Genomic DNA, 19,802 nt, shown 5'->3' on the forward strand with positions numbered 1-19,802 from the left:
GCTCGAATAATTTCGATATATCGACAATCGAAATAAACGCGCTAGAAATTGAATTGTTAATTATTTTTATAATTTTAAAATATTCTTCCCACGGGTTGAGGCAAAAATCTCTGAGACACAAACAGGAAATCTTTTGTATGTTTGTATTAGGCAGCCTTCAAGGCGTTTTGAGAAATATTAATAAATCTGACTTTAAGTACAAAACTCTAGTTTATCTTATTTATCGAACACGAAAGTAAATGGGAACACCTTCTGTGACATCGCAGATTAATTGTTTAGTTAACATAGTTAACAATTTCCCATAGTACTCCTATTTTCAAAAAGTGATTATTTTATTTGTTGGTTAACTAACAAATAAAATAATCGCCTTTTTGAAAATAGGAGTACGAATGTCAGTCCCGCCATCTGTCGTGACAAATGCGCGGCGATATATAGTGGGGCCGTTTGAGAAAATTTGCCGTTGGGGACTTTATAGTTACCGGCCGCGTGTTGAAGTGTTATTGTTAGCCGGTGAAATTTATTTCTCTTTTTTCCGATTTTAAATTATCTCCAACAAGGGAATTGCTGTAGTTTTATTAATTTGAATTTCGTGGTCATTATTTTCGAAACTTGCGTTTTATTATTCGCGTTTCAATGAGCTATTAAGTTGAAAATTCTATGCATCGTGCCGGTGTGCCGCGCGGTATTGTCACAAGTTTTGCCTCGTTTTTTTGCGCTTTTAACGGTTTTTTCTCTATTTTTGTGCGAAATATATAAATACAATCAATATTAGTAAAAATCGTCAAATATTGTATATGAAATTACCATTATGTAAATTGTAAAACAGTAACATAACCTCAATTGGCGAACTAAATTACTAAAAGAAAAAGGAGATAAAAAGTGATTTATATTCAATTAATAAAAATGAGGACACAAAAAGTAAGTTGAAATTAATATATGTAGAAAATTTCGTGAGTATTTGTATTTATTCCAAATAATCTATCTACAAAAAACTTGAAAGCTTACTCAGTCTATGCACATTACGTGTAAAAATTCGAAGTCTCTCAAGAGGCACAAAAAAATATATAGATTAAATGATTATTAAAAAATGAGAAGTATTAAAAATTACCATAAAATATAGATTCTCTACTTGATATTTTCATAAAAATTGTCGTCAATTAGATTCAATCAATCATTTATAATATAACAATCAATTTGTAGTCTCTTATTAATTCGACTGCAAAACAATTTCAATGGAAATGTAAAATTTTTCTTTTTATAAATTGTTAAAAGAAACTAGAAAAAATTAATTCTAAGTTTCTCGATGTTTAATACTGACAATCGTACTCTATTGTTTGAAAAACATTTTTTCGACGCTATTTCACGCTCAGCCAAATTTTTTCATTGGCCCAACATTACGCCCACTATTATTATGTTTTCACAGATGTACAAATTACACCCATTTTTTTCCTTATATATGTCAAAATTACAGCACACTGCCTGTATATATCATTTACAATTTTTATTAAAATTCCTGCATTCTGCATACATTTTTTTTTATTTACCAAAAAAATATTTTGTGCACTAAAAGAATTAAGGAAAATATATATCGGGCGATATTTTTTATTAATTTTGTTTTTTTTACACTTGGTACGAAAGGAATATTAATTCGCTGTTTATTCTAAAATGTAATTTTAGATTTTTATAATTAATTTGTTTTTTTCCTTCCGCAGTAGGGTAAAAATTTAAAAAAAACGAATTTTTTTGTTGCAAACGCGTTAAGTTTATTAGGAAATTTCGAAAACAATTTTTTTTTAATTCGTCCGATTGTTGATACGCTTACTTCTATCACAGCATACAAGATGTACGTAACGGGACCCTTTAGGGTACAACTTTAATTTTAAAGCTTCTTTCATAAATTGTATCAAAACAATTGTTAAAATTTTTTTCATAATTCAATATAAAAAAAATTCAATTTACTTAATATATATAATTTTATGAAAGTAAAATTTGTTTAGATTATTAATTTAAATGTTGTTTCAATGAAAATAATTAATTAATATAAAATTAATTAATTAATAATTTAAAATTTTAACTTCTTTATTACAACGAATATCGTAATGAACATTATACAATGAGAAAGATTTATTTTATTCAAATAACCAATTACTTGTATATTCTTAAATAAATGTATATTTTAGCAAATAAGTTTTATTTAAGACAATTAAGGGGAGTACACACCGATATTTTTAACTACTCTCTATTTTGAATTAGTTTAAATGTCTAATAATTTGAATTAGTATGACTAAATTTTGGCTTTTAAATTCAAAAGCAAAAAGTTTTACTAATAAATTAGTAGAAATGATTATTTATTCAAAAGTAATTCAGTAGCAAAAAGTCACTAATTTAAATTAGTAAACATTTTTACTAATTCAAATTTAGAGTGTATATATCAAAAAAATAATTTAACTATTCCATTAAATTATTTTTATATCAATTTTTTGAGAGGAATTCAATGGCCAAAAATAAAATCGGTAAGAAAGTATTTTGACACTTTTTGAATTTTTATTTTTCCTAAAAATTGGTGGATTTGGAAATCCATGTGGAATTTTGTAGAAAATATTTTTTGTATCGAGAAAAAAATTACCGAAAGATAAAATTGATTTTTAATATTTTTTAAGTATTTTCTTTCGAGAAAAACTGTTTTTCGGCTGAAATTGTAAAAAATATCATTATTCAATTTTTTTATTTGATAACTCATTTGTTTATTTTTCTAACTAATAACTACTTTAAAATCATAATTTTTTATTATCTACCTATTTTTTATTTTTTATATTTATATGAAAAAATTATGATTTAAAATCAGTTAGAAAAATAAACAAATGAATTTTCAATAATTAAAAAATTGATAAACAACGGTCTTTTTTTATAATTTTCAACTAAAAAAGACGTTTTTTCAACAACAAAAAAATGCTTCAAAAATAGTAAAAATAAATTTTTTAATTCGGTAATTTTTTTGTCGATACAAAAAATATATTTTTTCTACAAAATTTCGCATGCGATTTCAAAATCTACCAACTTTTTAAAAAAATAAAAATTCAAAAAGGGTTAAAATATTTTCTGACTGAGTTTATTTGACTATTTTTGAATTCCTTTCAAAAAATTATTACAAAAGCAATTTTATATGGAATATTTGAATTATTTTTTTATATAGTTAAAAATATTAGTGGGTCCCCTTAATTATTGTTTTTGCTTTAAATACTAAAATTATTGGTTCAGATACCTATATAATTAATTTGATTTAAACAAAAATTATTTGATTCAAGTAAATATTTATTTGATAATATAAAAGTAATTGTTTATTTTAATCAAATTATTTTTTTCTGCGTATAAATGAATATTGTTAACCCCTTGACTGTGAGGGTACGTCTATAGACGTACATTTGAAAGTGGGCATTTCAGTGTGAGGTACGTCTATAGACGTACATACAAAAAAATTGATAAAAGGCAGAAAAAACAAGTAAATTTACGTCACACATACGTTACTTATGGTATTTTCGACGATAAATTCGAAACTGAAGTCAAATTTTAAAAATTCGAAAACCAAAATCCAATATGGCTGCTCAAAAGTAGACTTTTTTTAATTATACTTTTATTATATTAAATCTCAGGCAGCATACATTATTATATCAAAATAATATCTCACACAATTATATCAAAATGTTGTCGACGTCGCTGGTTACAAATATGAAGTTAGAATTTCGAAATTCAAAATGGCGGATTTGGATCCGCCATTTTGAATTTCGATGATGGACTAATTTTTTTAAATTCATTGAATTCGCTTGAAACTTGTTACTCGGGGGTTTTCGAGGTCGCTGATTCCGAATATGAAGTTAGATTTTCGAAATTCAATATGGCGGATCCAAAATGGCGGACATATTTTTTAGTATTCATTGGATTTGCCTAAAACTTGTTACTCGGGGGTTTTCGAGGTCGCTGATTTGGAATATGAAGTTAGATTTTCGAAATTCAAAATGGCGGATCCAAAATGGCGGACGTATTTTTTGAATTCATTGTAATCGCTTGAAACTTGTTACTCGGGGGTTTTTAGGGTCGCTGATAACGAATCTAAGCTCAGATTTTAAAAATTAAAAATGGCGGATCCAATATGGCGGACATATTTTTTTAATTTCTCGGATTCGATTGAAACTTGTTACTCGGGGGTTTTTGAGGTCGCTGATGACGAATCTGAAGTCAGATTTTCAAAATTCAAAATGGCGGACGTATTTTTTTGAATTCATCGTATTCGCTTGAAACTTGTTACTCGGGGGTTTTCAGGGTCGCTGATAACGAATCTGAAGTGCATTTTTAAACATTCAAAATTGCGGATCCAAATCAGCGACCTCGAAAACCCCCGAGTAACAAGTTTTAAGCGAATCCGATGAATTCAAAAAAATATGTCCGCCATTTTGGATCTGCCATTTTGAATTTCGAAAATCTAACTTCATATCTAGAATCAGCGACCTCGAAAACGCCCGAGTAACAAGTTTCAAGCAAATCCGATAAATTCAAAAAATACGTCCGCCATTTTGAATTTTGAAAATCTGACTTTAGATTCGTCATCAGCGGCCCCCAAAACCCCTAAGTAACAAGTTTTAAGTGAATCCGATGAATTTTTGAAAATGTTGTCCGCCATATTGGATCTGCCATTTTGAATTTTAAAAAGCTGACTTCATATTCGGAATCAGCGACCTCGAAAACCCCCGAGTAACAAGTTTCAAGCAAATCCGATGAATTCAAAAAAATACGTCCGCCATTTTGGATCCGCCATTTTGAATTTTGAAAATTTGACTTCAGATTCGTCATCAGCGGCCCCCAAAACCTAACTGTACCCAATCTCACAAATTTTGGTCACCAAAAAATTTCTTAACATTTTGGACCCACTTTATAAATTTTTCTCCTCACAGCGAAGGGGTTAATAAACTTTATAATAAACATTCAAAAAAATTGTTTTTCATTGAAAACTTTTTCTTATACTGAAAATGCCTACGCATTATAAAAATTCGAATCACAATAATATTTTATAAATATTGAAGTATAAATTTAAATGATTTCCCTTAATGAAAAGTTGTTAGCTTGTCGAATTTGTTCGCCTTTTTTTAAATAACACTATACATTGATTTCTACCGCCCAATCAAGCATCACGCATCAATATCAAACCTAATTAATATTATATATATATTTATATATAATATTACGTATTTATATTTTCTACGTTAAATATTCTATATGAAGGTGAATGTGCCAGTGAGATAAAAAATACGACAAGAGTGGAATGATTTTTTTATACGACTCAACGTATGATATCTAATCAGGCGCAGGATACTAATTGAGTCTCGAAACACTGAAATTATTTTATTAATTATTAATTAATCAAATTTTATTAATTACCACCGTCGTTATATTTTTCATCTCCATCTATAAAAATGGTACGGAGCATCTTAAATACAAAAACAAAAAAATTGTGGAGCAATTTTGTATCTGGTTATAAACTGATTTTTTTTTCTTATAACCCTGGGGTGAATTGAACAACTATTAAAAGTTTTTTAGTTTAACTTTTCAATTTCCTTTGAATGTTATCAATTCCATTTTGTTTAAGATCACCATTTACAATTTTTTTTAATGCGTCGCTAAATTCACGCCATCTTTTTTAAAATGTATATTTTCCAAATTGAGGAAAAGAGAGCATTATTTTGGTCATATTTTTAATCTTTCTTGAGCAGTCTACCTATTAGATATTTCATTCTTGTTTTTTTTATTTTATCACCTTTTCGTTTTTTGTTGTATTAAATATTTCCGATATACTTTTTTTTTACTTCTCAAAAAATGATATTATCAATTATATTTTTTTGTTTTTACTTTAAAAAAGCTAACAAATCTTTTTTGCCTGGTCATTGTATATATTTTTTTGTTGAGAAAAAATCTCAATATTTATAATTTTAATTAAAACTGTACAATTTTTTATAAAAGGAAAATTTGATTTTAGAGAAAAAAATTATAAAAACTTTTATCAAAAATGAAAACTTTAAATATTGTATAAAAAATTAGTGAATATTTTTTTTTGAATAAAATCTTTAAGTTTATAAAAATTCTAATTAATTTTAATATAAATTGATTTTAATAGAAATATTCAATATCAATGGATGTTATAATATAAATTTTTCTAATTGATGTGTTTTTATATAGAGAAGCTGATATTAAATCGCAAAAAATGGGAAATTATTGAAAATGAGAAATTTTCTTTTTTTTCAGACATTACTTCTCTTTAAATGACAAAATTGATATTTTTTGTTCGTTCTTTTTTTACAAAAGGAGTCTTTTTTTTCAATGAATTTAAAAATGATGAAAATCAATTCCAAATGGAATTATTCTTAATTTCTAATTTATGCAGCAAAGAAAATATTCTGCTTTCGGGGATTCTTAATTTTTTATTCTTCTACAATTTTTTTTAAACTGAACTTATTGGTTCACCTTTAGCATAAAGAAATATTTTTTGAAAATTGGAGCTATATTTTATGAACTTTCAGTTTTTCGGATTTGAAAGTAGAAGAAACTGTGTTTTTTGGACAATTATTATTAAAATTATTATAAAAGGTTCGAAAAAATTAATTAAATTATTAATTTAATATTTTAATAACTTAATTTTCATAATAAAATAATTCATCAATAATTCATCAATTTAATTTTGTTTGGTTTTGCGATAAAGAAATATTTTTTTGACGCTTAGCGTTAACATTAATTTCAGAGACCTCTAAAATGATTCTGACGGTCGATATCAACTTCAGAGATTTACGATTTAGAAAAAATATATTTTTCTATTCAGATTTTTATAAATTTTTGTTTAAACAATTTTTTACACAGTTCCATAATCCTATGAGTCGCGTTATTTTTTCGTCTTTATTTTTAAAAATGTTGCGGACTTCAGCTTTATATGATCAGTTATTTAACAAGAGAAATTTTGTAAACAAAAAATTGTTTTACGCTTGAAAAATCTTTTCTTCTTTCAAATGTTCTCTCTAAATTTGAATTAGTAAAAATTTACTAATTTGAATTATAGGGACTGACTGTTTGCTTTTGAATTAGTAAATTTTACTAATGAATACACAAGAAAAAAAAAGTCTGACTCCGTTTACACCTTAAATTCAGCCCATGTATTTCACATAAGTCTGTCCTTGTTTAATGGGGCTGACTCCGTTTACACCTTAAATTCAGCCTCGAAAACAGGCTAAAAGTAAAACTTTTTTTTTAGTGTGTAGTAATTTCTAGTCTGCCACTAATTCAAATTAGTAAACATTTTACTAATTCAAATTTAGAGAGTTGATAATACATTTTTTTTAAGGATATCAAATTAAGACAACAAAAGTATCAAAATGTTGCATTGCAACAATTTTGATACGTTTTTTGTCTCAATTTGATATCTTTAGAAAATCTGTGAATGTCTTTAACTTCACCAACGTCAATTCAGTCAAAGATTGATTTATTGGTAGAAAATGTTTTTTAAAGAAGAATCTGTAAATTTCAACTGCTTTGAAAGCAAAAGTAAGTCAGTTAAAATCTTATCTGATTCAGAGAGAATAAATTAGATCATCCTTATCACAGTTTTTCTAAGGATATCAAATTGAGACAAAAAATTTATCGAAAGTGTTGTGAAGCAACGTTTTTGATACGTTTTTTTTTGTCTCAATTTGATATCCTTAGAAAAACTGTGATATTGTTGTAGAGCAAAAGTTATCGGTCCATCCGAAACGAAAGAATATTTCCTCTCGCTGCAATATTTGTTTATTAAAAAACCACCTGCGAAGTGTTTTTGTAATTTTAAATAATGATATTTTCTTTCATTAGAATTTTGCTTCACTCTTTTGAATTTCTTTTTAAAAAAGGGCATATTTATCAAAAATATTCCAAACTGGTTACAGAATAGAAAGTGGACAAAGGTTTTCTCTTTATAATCTTCATATTATATTCATATGATGGAGAAACCAGTATGGAAATTTTTGATAGATTATCATAACTTTTTGTCTCGTTCTGGGGAATATTATTATCTTTATAAGATGATTATTATATATTTATTATTAATAATAACACTATAGTGCATTTTTCGTTCATAAAACGCTGATGGAAGTGGTGTGTTTGTATTTGTGTCTGTGTGTTTTTGTGTGTGTGTATGTGTAGGAGAGGCCTGGAAGGCATTAAAAACATGACTATTCACACAGTGGTTTCAATATTGGTGATGGCGTATTGTCAACAAATACTGTCTTTTCCATAGTTCTCCATATACATTTCTTGTGGAGTAGCGAGATTATAACGTCCACTGAGACGAGTTCCAGTGAGTCCGTTATTATGATGAGTGTGATTCACATGTAGGTGATTAACGTTAAGAGCGACGTTTTTTTTCTTCTTACGCGCTTTATGTCGATAGAGACAGTATTTGAGGCAACCAGTTGCCAGTAATAGAACGAGAAATATACCCAGAGCTCCAGCACCAATGGCAACATACAACAATGTCACTCCAAATCGATAAGAACAATTTTTCTCCTCCTCGTCAAATCCTGAAGGACAATGTTTAACACCATCGCACCAGAGGTCTGAACTTATACACGCCTGCAATTCTGGACATCTGAAAATGTATTTTTCAATATTTTTAAATACTAAAAATAGTAATTGAAACACTCTTTCTAAAAACAACTCTTTTTAGAAAGAAAGAAAGAAAATAAAATCACTGTTTTTCTGAGGATATCAAATTAAGACAAAAAACGTATCAAAATATGTTTTTTGTCTCAATTTGATATCCTTAGAAAAACAGTGTATTGTAAGGTCCTGTAATGATTATGTCGTCACAACAGAAATAGCCAAAATTTCGATATTGTAATTAGCAATGTTTTCAACAAATAAGAAATTCAATGGTTATAATGTATTTACCGAGGGGAATTTGTTTTCTCAAATTTTTACATAGATAGTTAACTTCTGACATCTTTGCAAAATTTAAGTAATTTCTTAAATTCCCCTGAATTGACCATTATAATATGTTTACAGGGAATAAAATCAGAATATTTAAGCTTCATTTTGACATAAGTTTCAAGAAAATCGGAAGCGACGATTTTTAGATATTCAAAAGGTTATTATATTATTTAAAAAAAAAATTTGTTTACCATCTTAAAGTTGAGAAATTTTTCTTTTAAAACCACTAATAGTAAATAAAGTTTAGCTTTAGTAAATAGGAGAAATAATTATTTAAAAATTGTCTTAAAATGGTTATTTAGTGACAAAATAAATATTAAAAACTCATTATAAGCATAACTATACACTGTAAAAAAGGGAGTTAAATTTTAACTCCCCCGGGGGGTCTATAAAAGTCGCACCCATTGGAGAGTTAATGCCAGGGGAGTTAAATAAAGAGAGTTAAAATTTAACACCCAAATGCTAACTCCCCATGGAAAAAATAACTCGCGCGGGTGTTGAATGAAGGGAGTTAGAAATTAACTCTCTTTTGAAGTTGATTTTTAACTCGAAAAATTTAACTCCCAACTCCCGAGTCCGTTAACTCCCTAAATTTTTTACAGTGTAACCATAATTAACAGTAACTATTAAATAATCAATAATTAGTATTTTGCAACTGAAATTATTAAAAAACAATTTTGACTATTTATTGTGTTAATGAATAGAATTTTGGAACAATACATTTTTAATTAATTATTAAACAATATGTTAATTAACAAATTATATGAAGCTGAAACTGACACCTAGTTATCAGCACCCACTTAATTTTGGAAATTAAAAGTTAAATACTATTTATCAAGATGCAATTTGCACCTAGTTATCAGCAACCACTTAAATTTTGAAAATTTTATGCTGGTTTTGAACAAAAAAAATGTTTAACTTTAAAATTTAATCTTCAAAAATAAGTATTTGCTAGCTAATTTTAGCAATTATGTAAATTTTAAACAATTTTTATAAATAATTAAATTTTATCATATTAAAAAATTAGAATTTAGACAAAATGTTAAAATTTAGAAAATTTGTCATTTTTGTAAAAGACAGTGATATTGATGTTGGAAGGGAGATAAAGTTGAGAAAAGAAAAGTTTCAACCCTTTTACCAAAGGTCCTCCTATGCCTAAAACCCCTTAAAATAGGATGAAACTGAAGTTACCAACGTTTAATCGATGAAAATTTTTACTTTATCTAATTGCTTATTTTAATGGTAAAAGTTCTTTAAAAAAGAATCCAAGTCGGGGGAAGCAGTGATTTTGATTTTTGCACGGATTTTCCAAAATTCCTGAAAATTCAACTAAATTATTGTTTCTTCGCCTCTGAAGCAGTTTTTTTCGATAATTATATATTTTAATATTAGAAGTCATTTAAAAAATTCCAAGAGGATCCAAGGCAGGGAAAGCAGTGATTTTGAATTCTTTTGTCGCAGATCTTCCAAAAATCCCGAAATTTCAACTAAAAAATAAAAATCACTGTTTTCCCGCTTTGGATCCTCTTGTAATTTTTTTAAATAGCTTTTAACATTAAAATAAATAATTATCAAGAGAAAAAATTGCTTTCTAGGCGAGGTATCATTAATTTAGTTGAAATTCCGGGATTTTTGGAAAATCCATGTCGAAAAATCGAAATCACTTTTCTCGACTTGAATCCTTTCGCAATTTTTCAAATATTATTTATGTTATGTTCTAAATCAAGACGTAACAACATTTAGCCAAATTAGTATATATTCTGAAATTTTAGTTTCGTTGGTATTTTGTTTTTCTTGAGAGAAGAAAATAATTGCGAAAAAAAATTACCGTTTTTTCTACATATAAGGGGAATGTAAGAAGGAAGAGAAAAAAAGAAAGTATAGAAAATGCATGCAGAGAAATGAAAAGAGCATGTGAATGGCAAAAAGATATGCAGTACATGCGAGAGGGAATTAGATGCACTTGAGTGAAAGAACGCAAGGAAGTGGAAATGCTATAATGTTAAAGAATAGGACGCGACTGTGGCGAAGTGGATGAGAACCATCTATAATAAAACAAAAGGGGGAAAAATGCAGCGAATGGAAACGAAATAAGCTTGAAAGGAGGTAATGGCGTAGAAAGAAATTTTTTAAACCCCAATATATAGACGAATTTTTAAATATTTGAAAAGACAAAATTTTTAAGATAAATCTGACTCTTAACATAACAATTTTACCTCAAGTAAAATGGTATTGTCACAGGAAATTTGGAAAATTAGAAAAAGACAGTAAAGCGATGATGAATAAAAATCGGAATTCTAATTTTAAAAGAAAAAAAATAAAATAAAATAAAATAAAATAAAACTGTTTCGAAACAAACTAAAAAGCTATCGGTCGTCTTTTGTCTTCTAAATTCGGTCAGTTTCTCGATGGGTCTACGGGAAGAAATGAGATGGGGTCAATGCACACACCTTGAGTATTGGCTGAAAAAGTTTAGTCTATTGCCTTCTCAAAAGAACTTGAAATCGATTTTACCAGCTCACGACCTAACTCGATACACTACTTTCTTATTTGCAGACTAATGCGATTTTTACAAATAATTCTCTCTAAATTTCTTTCCGGGAAACATTTTCTACAAGAGAGAAGAATTTTCTTCTCAAATACAACTTAAATAATTTCCCTCCAAAAAAAGAAAGAAACACATTTCCAATATATATTAAATAATAAAATAGAAAAATGAAAATTGAACAAAAAGGCAACTCACCTATAAGGACACTCATTAGATGGAACAAATGCAAATGCATTTGATTCAAGATGAGAAGCTGGAGATTGTTTCGAAATAGCCATCCACGTAACAGCATAAAATCCAGCTTCCCTCTGGAGAAATTCAACCACAAAACTTCTTGAGTGCTGGAGAATGGCTGATGTTGACATTGTACCATTAACTAAACTATAATTCCAACCGCCGGAGAAAAAGTCGACTGTTTTTGCTGAATTTGAACTACTTTCAGGACAAATGACACTACGGTCCTTTGTATTTGCCGCTGAATAAACAATAATCCGATTTTGTGTTTTACAATCATCGATATTACCGGGATTAATACTGAAACCACTTGTTCTCAAATAGACAAAATTCATTCGTATATCCTTGGGTTCAATTAACCACGGCTCGTGAACACATTGTGTCGCTGTTAGATCTTCTGTATTTGTTGAAATTTCCTCGACAGCAGTTACTCCTATTAAGAAAATTATTCATTTACTAATTGCATTATTCGAATTCTAAAATCAAATTAAATTATTAAAAATTTATCATTTCTTTGATATATTTTCAAATTCACTAAAAGCAGGGTTGCTACAGATCAGGGAAATGTCGGGAAACTTTATCGAAAGTACTGAAAAAATAAAAAACTTCTAGAATTACTACAAACTGATTTTTGATTTCCGAAAATATTTTTGAAAACCTTAAAAACCTTTAATTCTCTTTGAACTTTTTCTCATTTGATTTTTTATTTCTGGTTCGTATAATAAAGTTTCGGACGTTCAAATGAACGATGGTAAATTTTTACTTCCTTTAATTTGTATTTTTAATGAAAAAAATATTTTGTGCACTAAAAAAATCAATATTTAACTAAGAAACTTTTCAGTTTTTAGGATCCGATGCAACTGGGAAAAAAAGCTATGATATGAACCATGATATGTTTTAATCACAAACAAGCAAAATTTTCACTTTTAAATTAATTTTCATTTAAATACAGTAATTTACAAAAAAAATTTAATCAGAAAATAAATTTCGTTCATTTGAACGTTTAAAACTTTAGGAAAACTATTTCTGAAAAAAATTAAATTTATTTTAAATATTATAATTATAGAAAATTAGATAGAATTCATTCCTTTCATTTCAATTTCATTTAATTAATTTAATTAATTAGATTAATTAATTAGTCTATTGAATATTCTTGGTAATAATTTGCGTTTGGACTGATATGTAATTAATGCAAACATTGAGATTTACGATCACTCCGAATCAAATATTTAACTCGAAGTGACCGTACATCTCATTGTTTTATAAATTAATAAAAACGACGGAGTAATAAAATCAAACAATATACTAATAATTAGTTTATTATTAATTAACCTTAATTGAATTGAAAATAAGCTAACATTCTATAATTCTTCAAAATAATACAATTCTAAATTAAATTCGAACTTTCATAATATTATTAATTAGGTATACTTAATTTGGAAAAGGTTTAAGTCAAAAACAGTTGCCATGTTCAGAAATAATTTAATTTCAGAATAGGGTTTATACTTAAATTTTTGAAAATTTTTATATTAAAAATTAAAAAAACTTGCTAACTCTTTTTTTCAAAAATAAATCTTATTTTTCTATTTTTACAATTAAACTGCATCTTTTTTAACATTTTCATTGGATACCTGAGATATTTGAAATAAATTATGTAAAGTTTGAAAATGGAATAAAAATAAACTTTCGAAGAAATAAAAAAAAATTAAAAAGTTACTTTTCTGCATTTTCTCGAATAAAGTATATTGTTGTCCCAGTTTCAAGTTTTACATAATTTATTGGAAAAAATCTCAGTTATCGAATAAAAATATAAAAAAAAAATAAAAGCAGATATAGTTTTTGTAAAAATTGAAAAATATAAGGTTTAATTTAAGAGTTAAACATTTTTTCTTTCGAAAAAGATTTTTGGAATTGAAAATTATACAAAAATGCTTTTAAATTCACTCAATGAAAATAAAAATTTATCAAATTTTTTCTGCAATCTCTCAAATTTACACTATTAATTCTTAAAAAGACCAGGGTGGCCGCAAAATTTTATTTTCAAAATTCATATTTTTTCTATTTAAAGATTACTAAAATTTACTAGAATTCATGTAGAAATTTTATAAGATCGTTCTAGTGAAATTCTATAGAACTTTTTCAATTAGGTACTTGAATATTACAAAGAGACAAAATCGAATGGTATCCGGACAAGAAGTTCAAAACAAAAAGTCCAAACCAAAAAATCCAAAGTAATTAAATCCAAAAAAGTAAAAAAAAAAAATAGTTTCACTTTAGACTTATTTTTTTGGATTTTTTGTCTTGGTCAAAAAGTCCTAAGAATATAAAAATCCAATGAAAAAAATTCAGATATAAAATTTAAATGGCTGCCTTAAATGAAATTATTGTCTTTTTTTTGAGTTGCTCATTTCGATGACTGTGAATCGAAAGTAGGTAAACTTAATATAAATTTCTGAAAACAATTAAATTAATCGAGTAATTTAATTGGAATTGTAATGAAAAAAATAATTGAATTTTTGTAAAGAATTTTATTCATTGAAAATAATTGTATTTTTTGGAATAATTGTTTTAAAAATTTTATAAAATAATTTAAATTTTTTATTTATGAAAATAATTAAATGTTTGTGTAGAATTTTATTATTTACGTAAATAATTAAAATCCTGCGATTTAAACATTAATTTTTTAAATTCCGATTTTATAGCGTAAAAAGTAAAAACGCGTCTTTTTCACATGTTTCATTATTTATTTTGGATTTTTTTACTTTGGACATTTTTCTTTATGATTTTTTGTACATTAGACTTTTTTCTTGGATTTTAAATTAAAAACTTTATAAAATTATGTTTAAAAAATATTTCAGTTTTTTAAAGATAAACAATTGTATTTTTACAGACAAGTAATTAAATTGTTTTGAAATAATTGAAATTTCCTATAGTTCTATTAAAAATAATTGAATTTTTCAATTAATTTTTTTTCATTAATTTCTATTAATTAGTTAATTTTAAAGGATTCCAATTAAAATTTTTTAAAAATATTTTCTTTTTTTATAATATATTGTTCTCCCTTTGATTTTTTAAAAATAGGGATCAGGGTAAATTCAAAACTCGGTCTGAAAGTTAGGAAAAAACAAATTAAAATTTTTGTGGCAACCCTGCTGAAGTAAATTTAAAAAATGACCACACTTTTTGTGGTTTGGAACGGTTTTAAGTTCTTTTTTGCAAAAGAAAGAGAATGTAATAAATGTTAATGAAATGAATTACCGGGAATAATGGGAGGAAAAGGACTTCTCAGAGATATTTCACCACTGGAGCCTCTTAGTCTTCGATCTTCCAATCTAGTGGCACAAGTTTGATCACCAGCTTCAGCTCCGGCGACAAAACGAAATTCGCCCTCAAAAAAGAAATCTCTATAATCTTGTGTGACGTTCATACGAATTACTGTGAATTTAAGTTCAACGACATTAGAAGTTAGAGTCCTTAAAACGACTTTTTCGGTTATATTCGAACAAAGGCAGTCTCTTCCCAATTCAACTCCTTGCCAAGGATGCTCCAATATCTACACAAAAGACAATTTTATCCTTTTACTAATAAAATATTAAATAATTAAATAAAATATTAAAATAAATAATTTATTAAAAGAATTTCAACTTTTCAAAAAGATTAATCAATATTCATTAAAATAGTTTCTTCTATTTGAAAGTTTCCTTGGAAAGTTCTTGCTCTCACTGGATAATAATGATAACAATAATAATTAAGAGACTCTAAGGTATTAAAGTATTATAAAGCGCAAAAGTGAGAAACTTTCAGAGACTTAATTAATTATTTAGAAAAAAAGAAGAACCAACCTGCAATTCAGCGATTCCATTCTTCTTGGATTTTGATTTATCACGATAACACGCCCAACGATCGACTAATGGATCAATGTTGGATTTACATTGTTTATCACCAAATGATGCTCGTGATATTGAAAGTTCAATTCTCTGCTCGGGCTCGGCTTCAAATCGGTAAATGCAACTGAGATTTTGCGCACCACCTCGACCATAGAAGAAGACGCTTTTTGGTGAATAAAATTTGCCCGTTTTCGATGACGACGATGATGGTGATTGTAAAGAGTTTGATAATGATGCAAATGACGACGATGTGAATACATGATTGCAGGACATTGATTCGTGAACGAATTCATATCGAAGGACGAAGCTCACAGGATAAAGGGCACTTCCCTGTCGCAGGATATGCTCTAAAGTTAAATCCCTTCCGGATGAGACGTAACTCTCGGCAAGACTGCAGGGTCGTGTGTGTCGACTGCTATTTCGTAAAAGACTGTGGTCACAGAGCCGGGGGATGTCGTATTTGCAAAATTCACCCATTAATGTGACATTCTGCAAATTAAAAAGTATTTTTTAAAATACTTTAGTTACCCAAAAAATCAAATATAGTTTTTTAATTGTTATTTGAATTATTAATTATTTGTTATTAATATATATGTTTAATAATTATTAATATATAATAATAGTTATTTAATTGTGTATTTAAACTTATTAAAGAACAGTAGAAGAAAATTATTTGTAAAATTCACCCAATAATGAGACATTCTGCAAATTAAAAAGTATTTCCCAAAATACTTTAGTTGCCCAAAAAATCAAATATAGGTTTTTAATTGTTATTTGAATTATTAATTATTGTTAATATATGTTTTTAAAGTCAGGCATTACAGATGGTCCCCTTTTCCCCTTTTGTCCCCTTATTTCAATTTTATCTCGTTTTTTGCTGATTTGTCACCTTTTTCACCTTTTTCTATTAAAAAATAAACAAGTTTTACTTTTTTCGAAATTTTTTTTTAAAGTGTAATCACAAAATTTAGATTCAATGTTATAGAATTCAGTGAGTTTTATTTTTGATTTAGATTATTAACACTACAACATAATAATTATAAATATGTCTTTTTATGTTAATGATATAATATAGATATCCTAAAGAATTTTATAAATTATAAGGTGGTTCATTCATCAGAATGCAGACTTTTAGAAAAATAATTAATTAACATTCAAATAATTAAAATATTATTATTAATAGCTTTTTTTTATAGAAAAACAAAAATTCTAATACAAAATCTTAAATTTTTTCCATTTCTGACAATAATTTCTTTTTAAGTATAACTTAATTCTTGAAGAACTATCATACAATTATAACTTAGAAGTTATTTAATGAATAATTTTATTTATACATTTCAAAATTATTTGAATTTTAAAATAGTTGCGTTTACAATTTTCATAAATAGATGAACTTCAAAACATTTTAATTTCAAATTTTATAAAATTTCAATTTTGAATGAATTTTATTAGAAATTCTAAAATGAAGTTGAAGTCCACAACGTTGATCAACGAAAAAAATTTATTTAAATTCAATTATTATTTATAATTTATAATATTTAATTGTAAAACAATTATCAATAAAACACAAACATCAATTTTTTTTCTAAATATTTTTGAGGCAATATTGTTGCGATATCTATAATTAATTTACTTAGTAAACAATTTTTTTTCGTTGATCAACGTTGTGGACTTCAACTTCGTATTCTGAAGAACTTAATGCACAAATTTTCAAAATTTAAATTATTCTGAAATTAGTTAAATTTTTTAATATATATATTTAATTATCGTCAAAATTTCAATTCTCTTTATAAATAATAAAATTTTTCTTCGAAATTTAATTATTTTCAAAAATTTTAATAAAATTCTTAGCAAAATTTCAATTATTTGCAAAAATTTTCCTAAATTCAATGATTCAATATCTACTATTTTAATAAAATTTTCCAAAAGAATTCAATTATTTAAAAATTTTTTATTAAAAGTCCACGCAAATGTTAAATTTTTTTCATTATATAATTTCACAGGAATTCTATTATTTACAAATTTCTTATAAATTTCTTCGCAATAATTCCATTATTTTCATAAATAATTAAACACATCGCAGAATTTCAATTATTTTTAGTACAAATTTAATTGAATACCTCGAAAAATGTAATTATTTTTAAAAATTTTATGTAAATTCATCGAAAGAATTTAATTATTTAAAAATTTGTTGATAAAATTTTGTATGAGAATTCAATATTGAGAAACATTCAATTATTCAATATAAATTATTTATTTTTGTATTTAAATAATTGAATTCTCGTAGAATTTTCTAATAGAAATTGATTTTAAAGTGAATTTCAGTTTTTTTATATTATTGTAAATAATTGATTTAAAGAAGAATTTCAAGTTAAAAATTCTAGAAAATAATAATTGAATTGAAATGATGAAAATAATTTTTAAGAAGTTACTGTAAAAATATTCCATTTTTCTAGGATTTTATTTTAAATTGTATTAAAAATAATTAAAATCCTCAGAAAAATTTTATAATTTATGAAAATAATGGAATTCTTATAACGAATTTTATCAAATTTAAAAAAAAATAATATTGTATTCATGTGAAAAATTTTATTACTTATAAAAATAATTGAATTTCAGCAAAGAATTCTATTACTTTTTATTTAAATAACTAAATTCTTTTGAGAACTTTTATTAAAATAGTAAATTTTGAAAATTTTTGAATTTCAACGATGAATTTCATTATTTGTGAAATGTAATTTAATTCTTGCAAAAAATTTTTGAAGATCATTTCATTTTTCGAGAAAATTTAAAATTATATCAAAAATAAGTGAAACACTGTGAAATATTTTATTATTTTTGAAAATAATTGAATTCTTGCAACGAATTTTATTATAATTTTTGTAAATAATTTAATTTTTTTTTGAAAAATTTTATGGAAATATAAATTTTTATAGAACATGAAGATATGAATTACTCCGAGTCGAAGGCATGGAGTGATTCATATCTTCATGTTTTATAATAATAATCTCATAAATTTTTTCTTAAAAAATCGCGATTTTTCATTTTTAAGCAAACTTTTCAGGGAAAGTTATTGAAGTTTTTTACTTAAAGACCAGTGTTTGTGATACGAAATTTTCCAGACTATGTGAAAATTATTGTTTCAATAATTCAGTTTTGAAAATTAAGAAATTTATGCCCGAGTTAATAAAAAAATGTTCATGTTGCCTGAAAGCAACACTGGTCCTCAAAGGGTTAAAGAACAGTAGAAGAAAATTATTTGTAAAATTCACCCAATAATGTGACATTCTGCAAATGAAAAAGTATTACCCAAAATACTTTAGTTCCCCAAAAAATCAAATATAATTTTTTAATTATTATTTGAATTATTAATGATCAGTAATATATTTTTAATAATTATTAATATATATAATAATAGTTATTTAATTGGATTTAAACTTATTAAAGAACAGTAGAAGAAAATTACCTTTCCGTTTATTGGTTTCTCCGACGAGTGATCGCCATTCCAAATTAATAATTTTGCATTGCATTCCGTCGGACTGTCAATTGTATCAATACTGGATGCCGGATCAATTGTTGCCGAGTAATATTTAATAAACGATATCCAAACAATTTCGTTTGGCTTCCCTTGAAAGTGATAACGGCAAGTTGTATTGGGAGGTAAAGAGTGCTTCGGATTTTCCAAAAGACCTGAGGGACTCTCGAAACTTGATATCAAAAAGTTACAATTTTCACTTTCCTTCACGAAACTCTGCGACTTCTCGTCAACAAAAAGTACCTGAAACAATTTCAAATTTATATTCTCTGTGAACAATTATTCTTTACCCAAAAATTTATTTCGAAAATAAAACCAAATTCGTACAGAATTTCTCCCGCGTCTGTTGCAAATCAGGCGATTGAACCCGGAAACGGCCGAAGGGCCTCGAGGGTGTCAATCGCCAGATTCGCGGACAGACGCGACACTTGTCAATTGCTCTCGTTACGTTGTGAATCGGTCCCGTGTCTCAGCTTGTTGTGTGACTAAGTGTAAGTGAGATGGAGTAAGTTTAATAAATAGTTTTTATTTTAACTAACGTATCTCCTTTTAATCTCCTTCCTCCCCCTTTTCCCTTAATTATAATTGGAGATCTGGGCCT

The 19,802-nt window shown here is 26.3% G+C and overlaps 1 protein-coding gene and 1 long non-coding RNA gene across 2 annotated transcripts in view; one reads left to right on the top strand and one right to left on the bottom strand.

Annotated features, from left to right (window-relative positions):
- The first annotated feature begins 455 nt into the window (after positions 1 to 455).
- The window catches only part of LOC122513085, a 162,466-nt gene continuing 143,119 nt past the window's right edge, over positions 456 to 19,802 (top strand). The window contains exon 1 of the long non-coding RNA XR_006302683.1: positions 456 to 918. This is a non-coding gene — a long non-coding RNA (uncharacterized LOC122513085). The remainder of the gene's footprint in view (positions 919 to 19,802) is intronic.
- The window catches only part of LOC122513084, a 51,186-nt gene continuing 38,730 nt past the window's right edge, over positions 7,347 to 19,802 (bottom strand). The window contains exons 7-11 of the mRNA XM_043629323.1: positions 19,133 to 19,444; positions 15,622 to 16,155; positions 15,038 to 15,332; positions 11,741 to 12,212; positions 7,347 to 8,656 (exon numbers count right to left, since the gene is read on the bottom strand). Of these exons, the coding sequence (XP_043485258.1) occupies positions 8,281 to 8,656; positions 11,741 to 12,212; positions 15,038 to 15,332; positions 15,622 to 16,155; positions 19,133 to 19,444 (1,989 nt within the window). The 3' untranslated portion in view covers positions 7,347 to 8,280. The remainder of the gene's footprint in view (positions 8,657 to 11,740; positions 12,213 to 15,037; positions 15,333 to 15,621; positions 16,156 to 19,132; positions 19,445 to 19,802) is intronic.

Source organism: Leptopilina heterotoma, unplaced genomic scaffold (genome assembly GCF_015476425.1).
Source record: "Leptopilina heterotoma isolate Lh14 unplaced genomic scaffold, ASM1547642v1 Lhet_134, whole genome shotgun sequence".
In the NCBI taxonomy this organism is placed as follows: domain Eukaryota; kingdom Metazoa; phylum Arthropoda; class Insecta; order Hymenoptera; family Figitidae; genus Leptopilina; species Leptopilina heterotoma.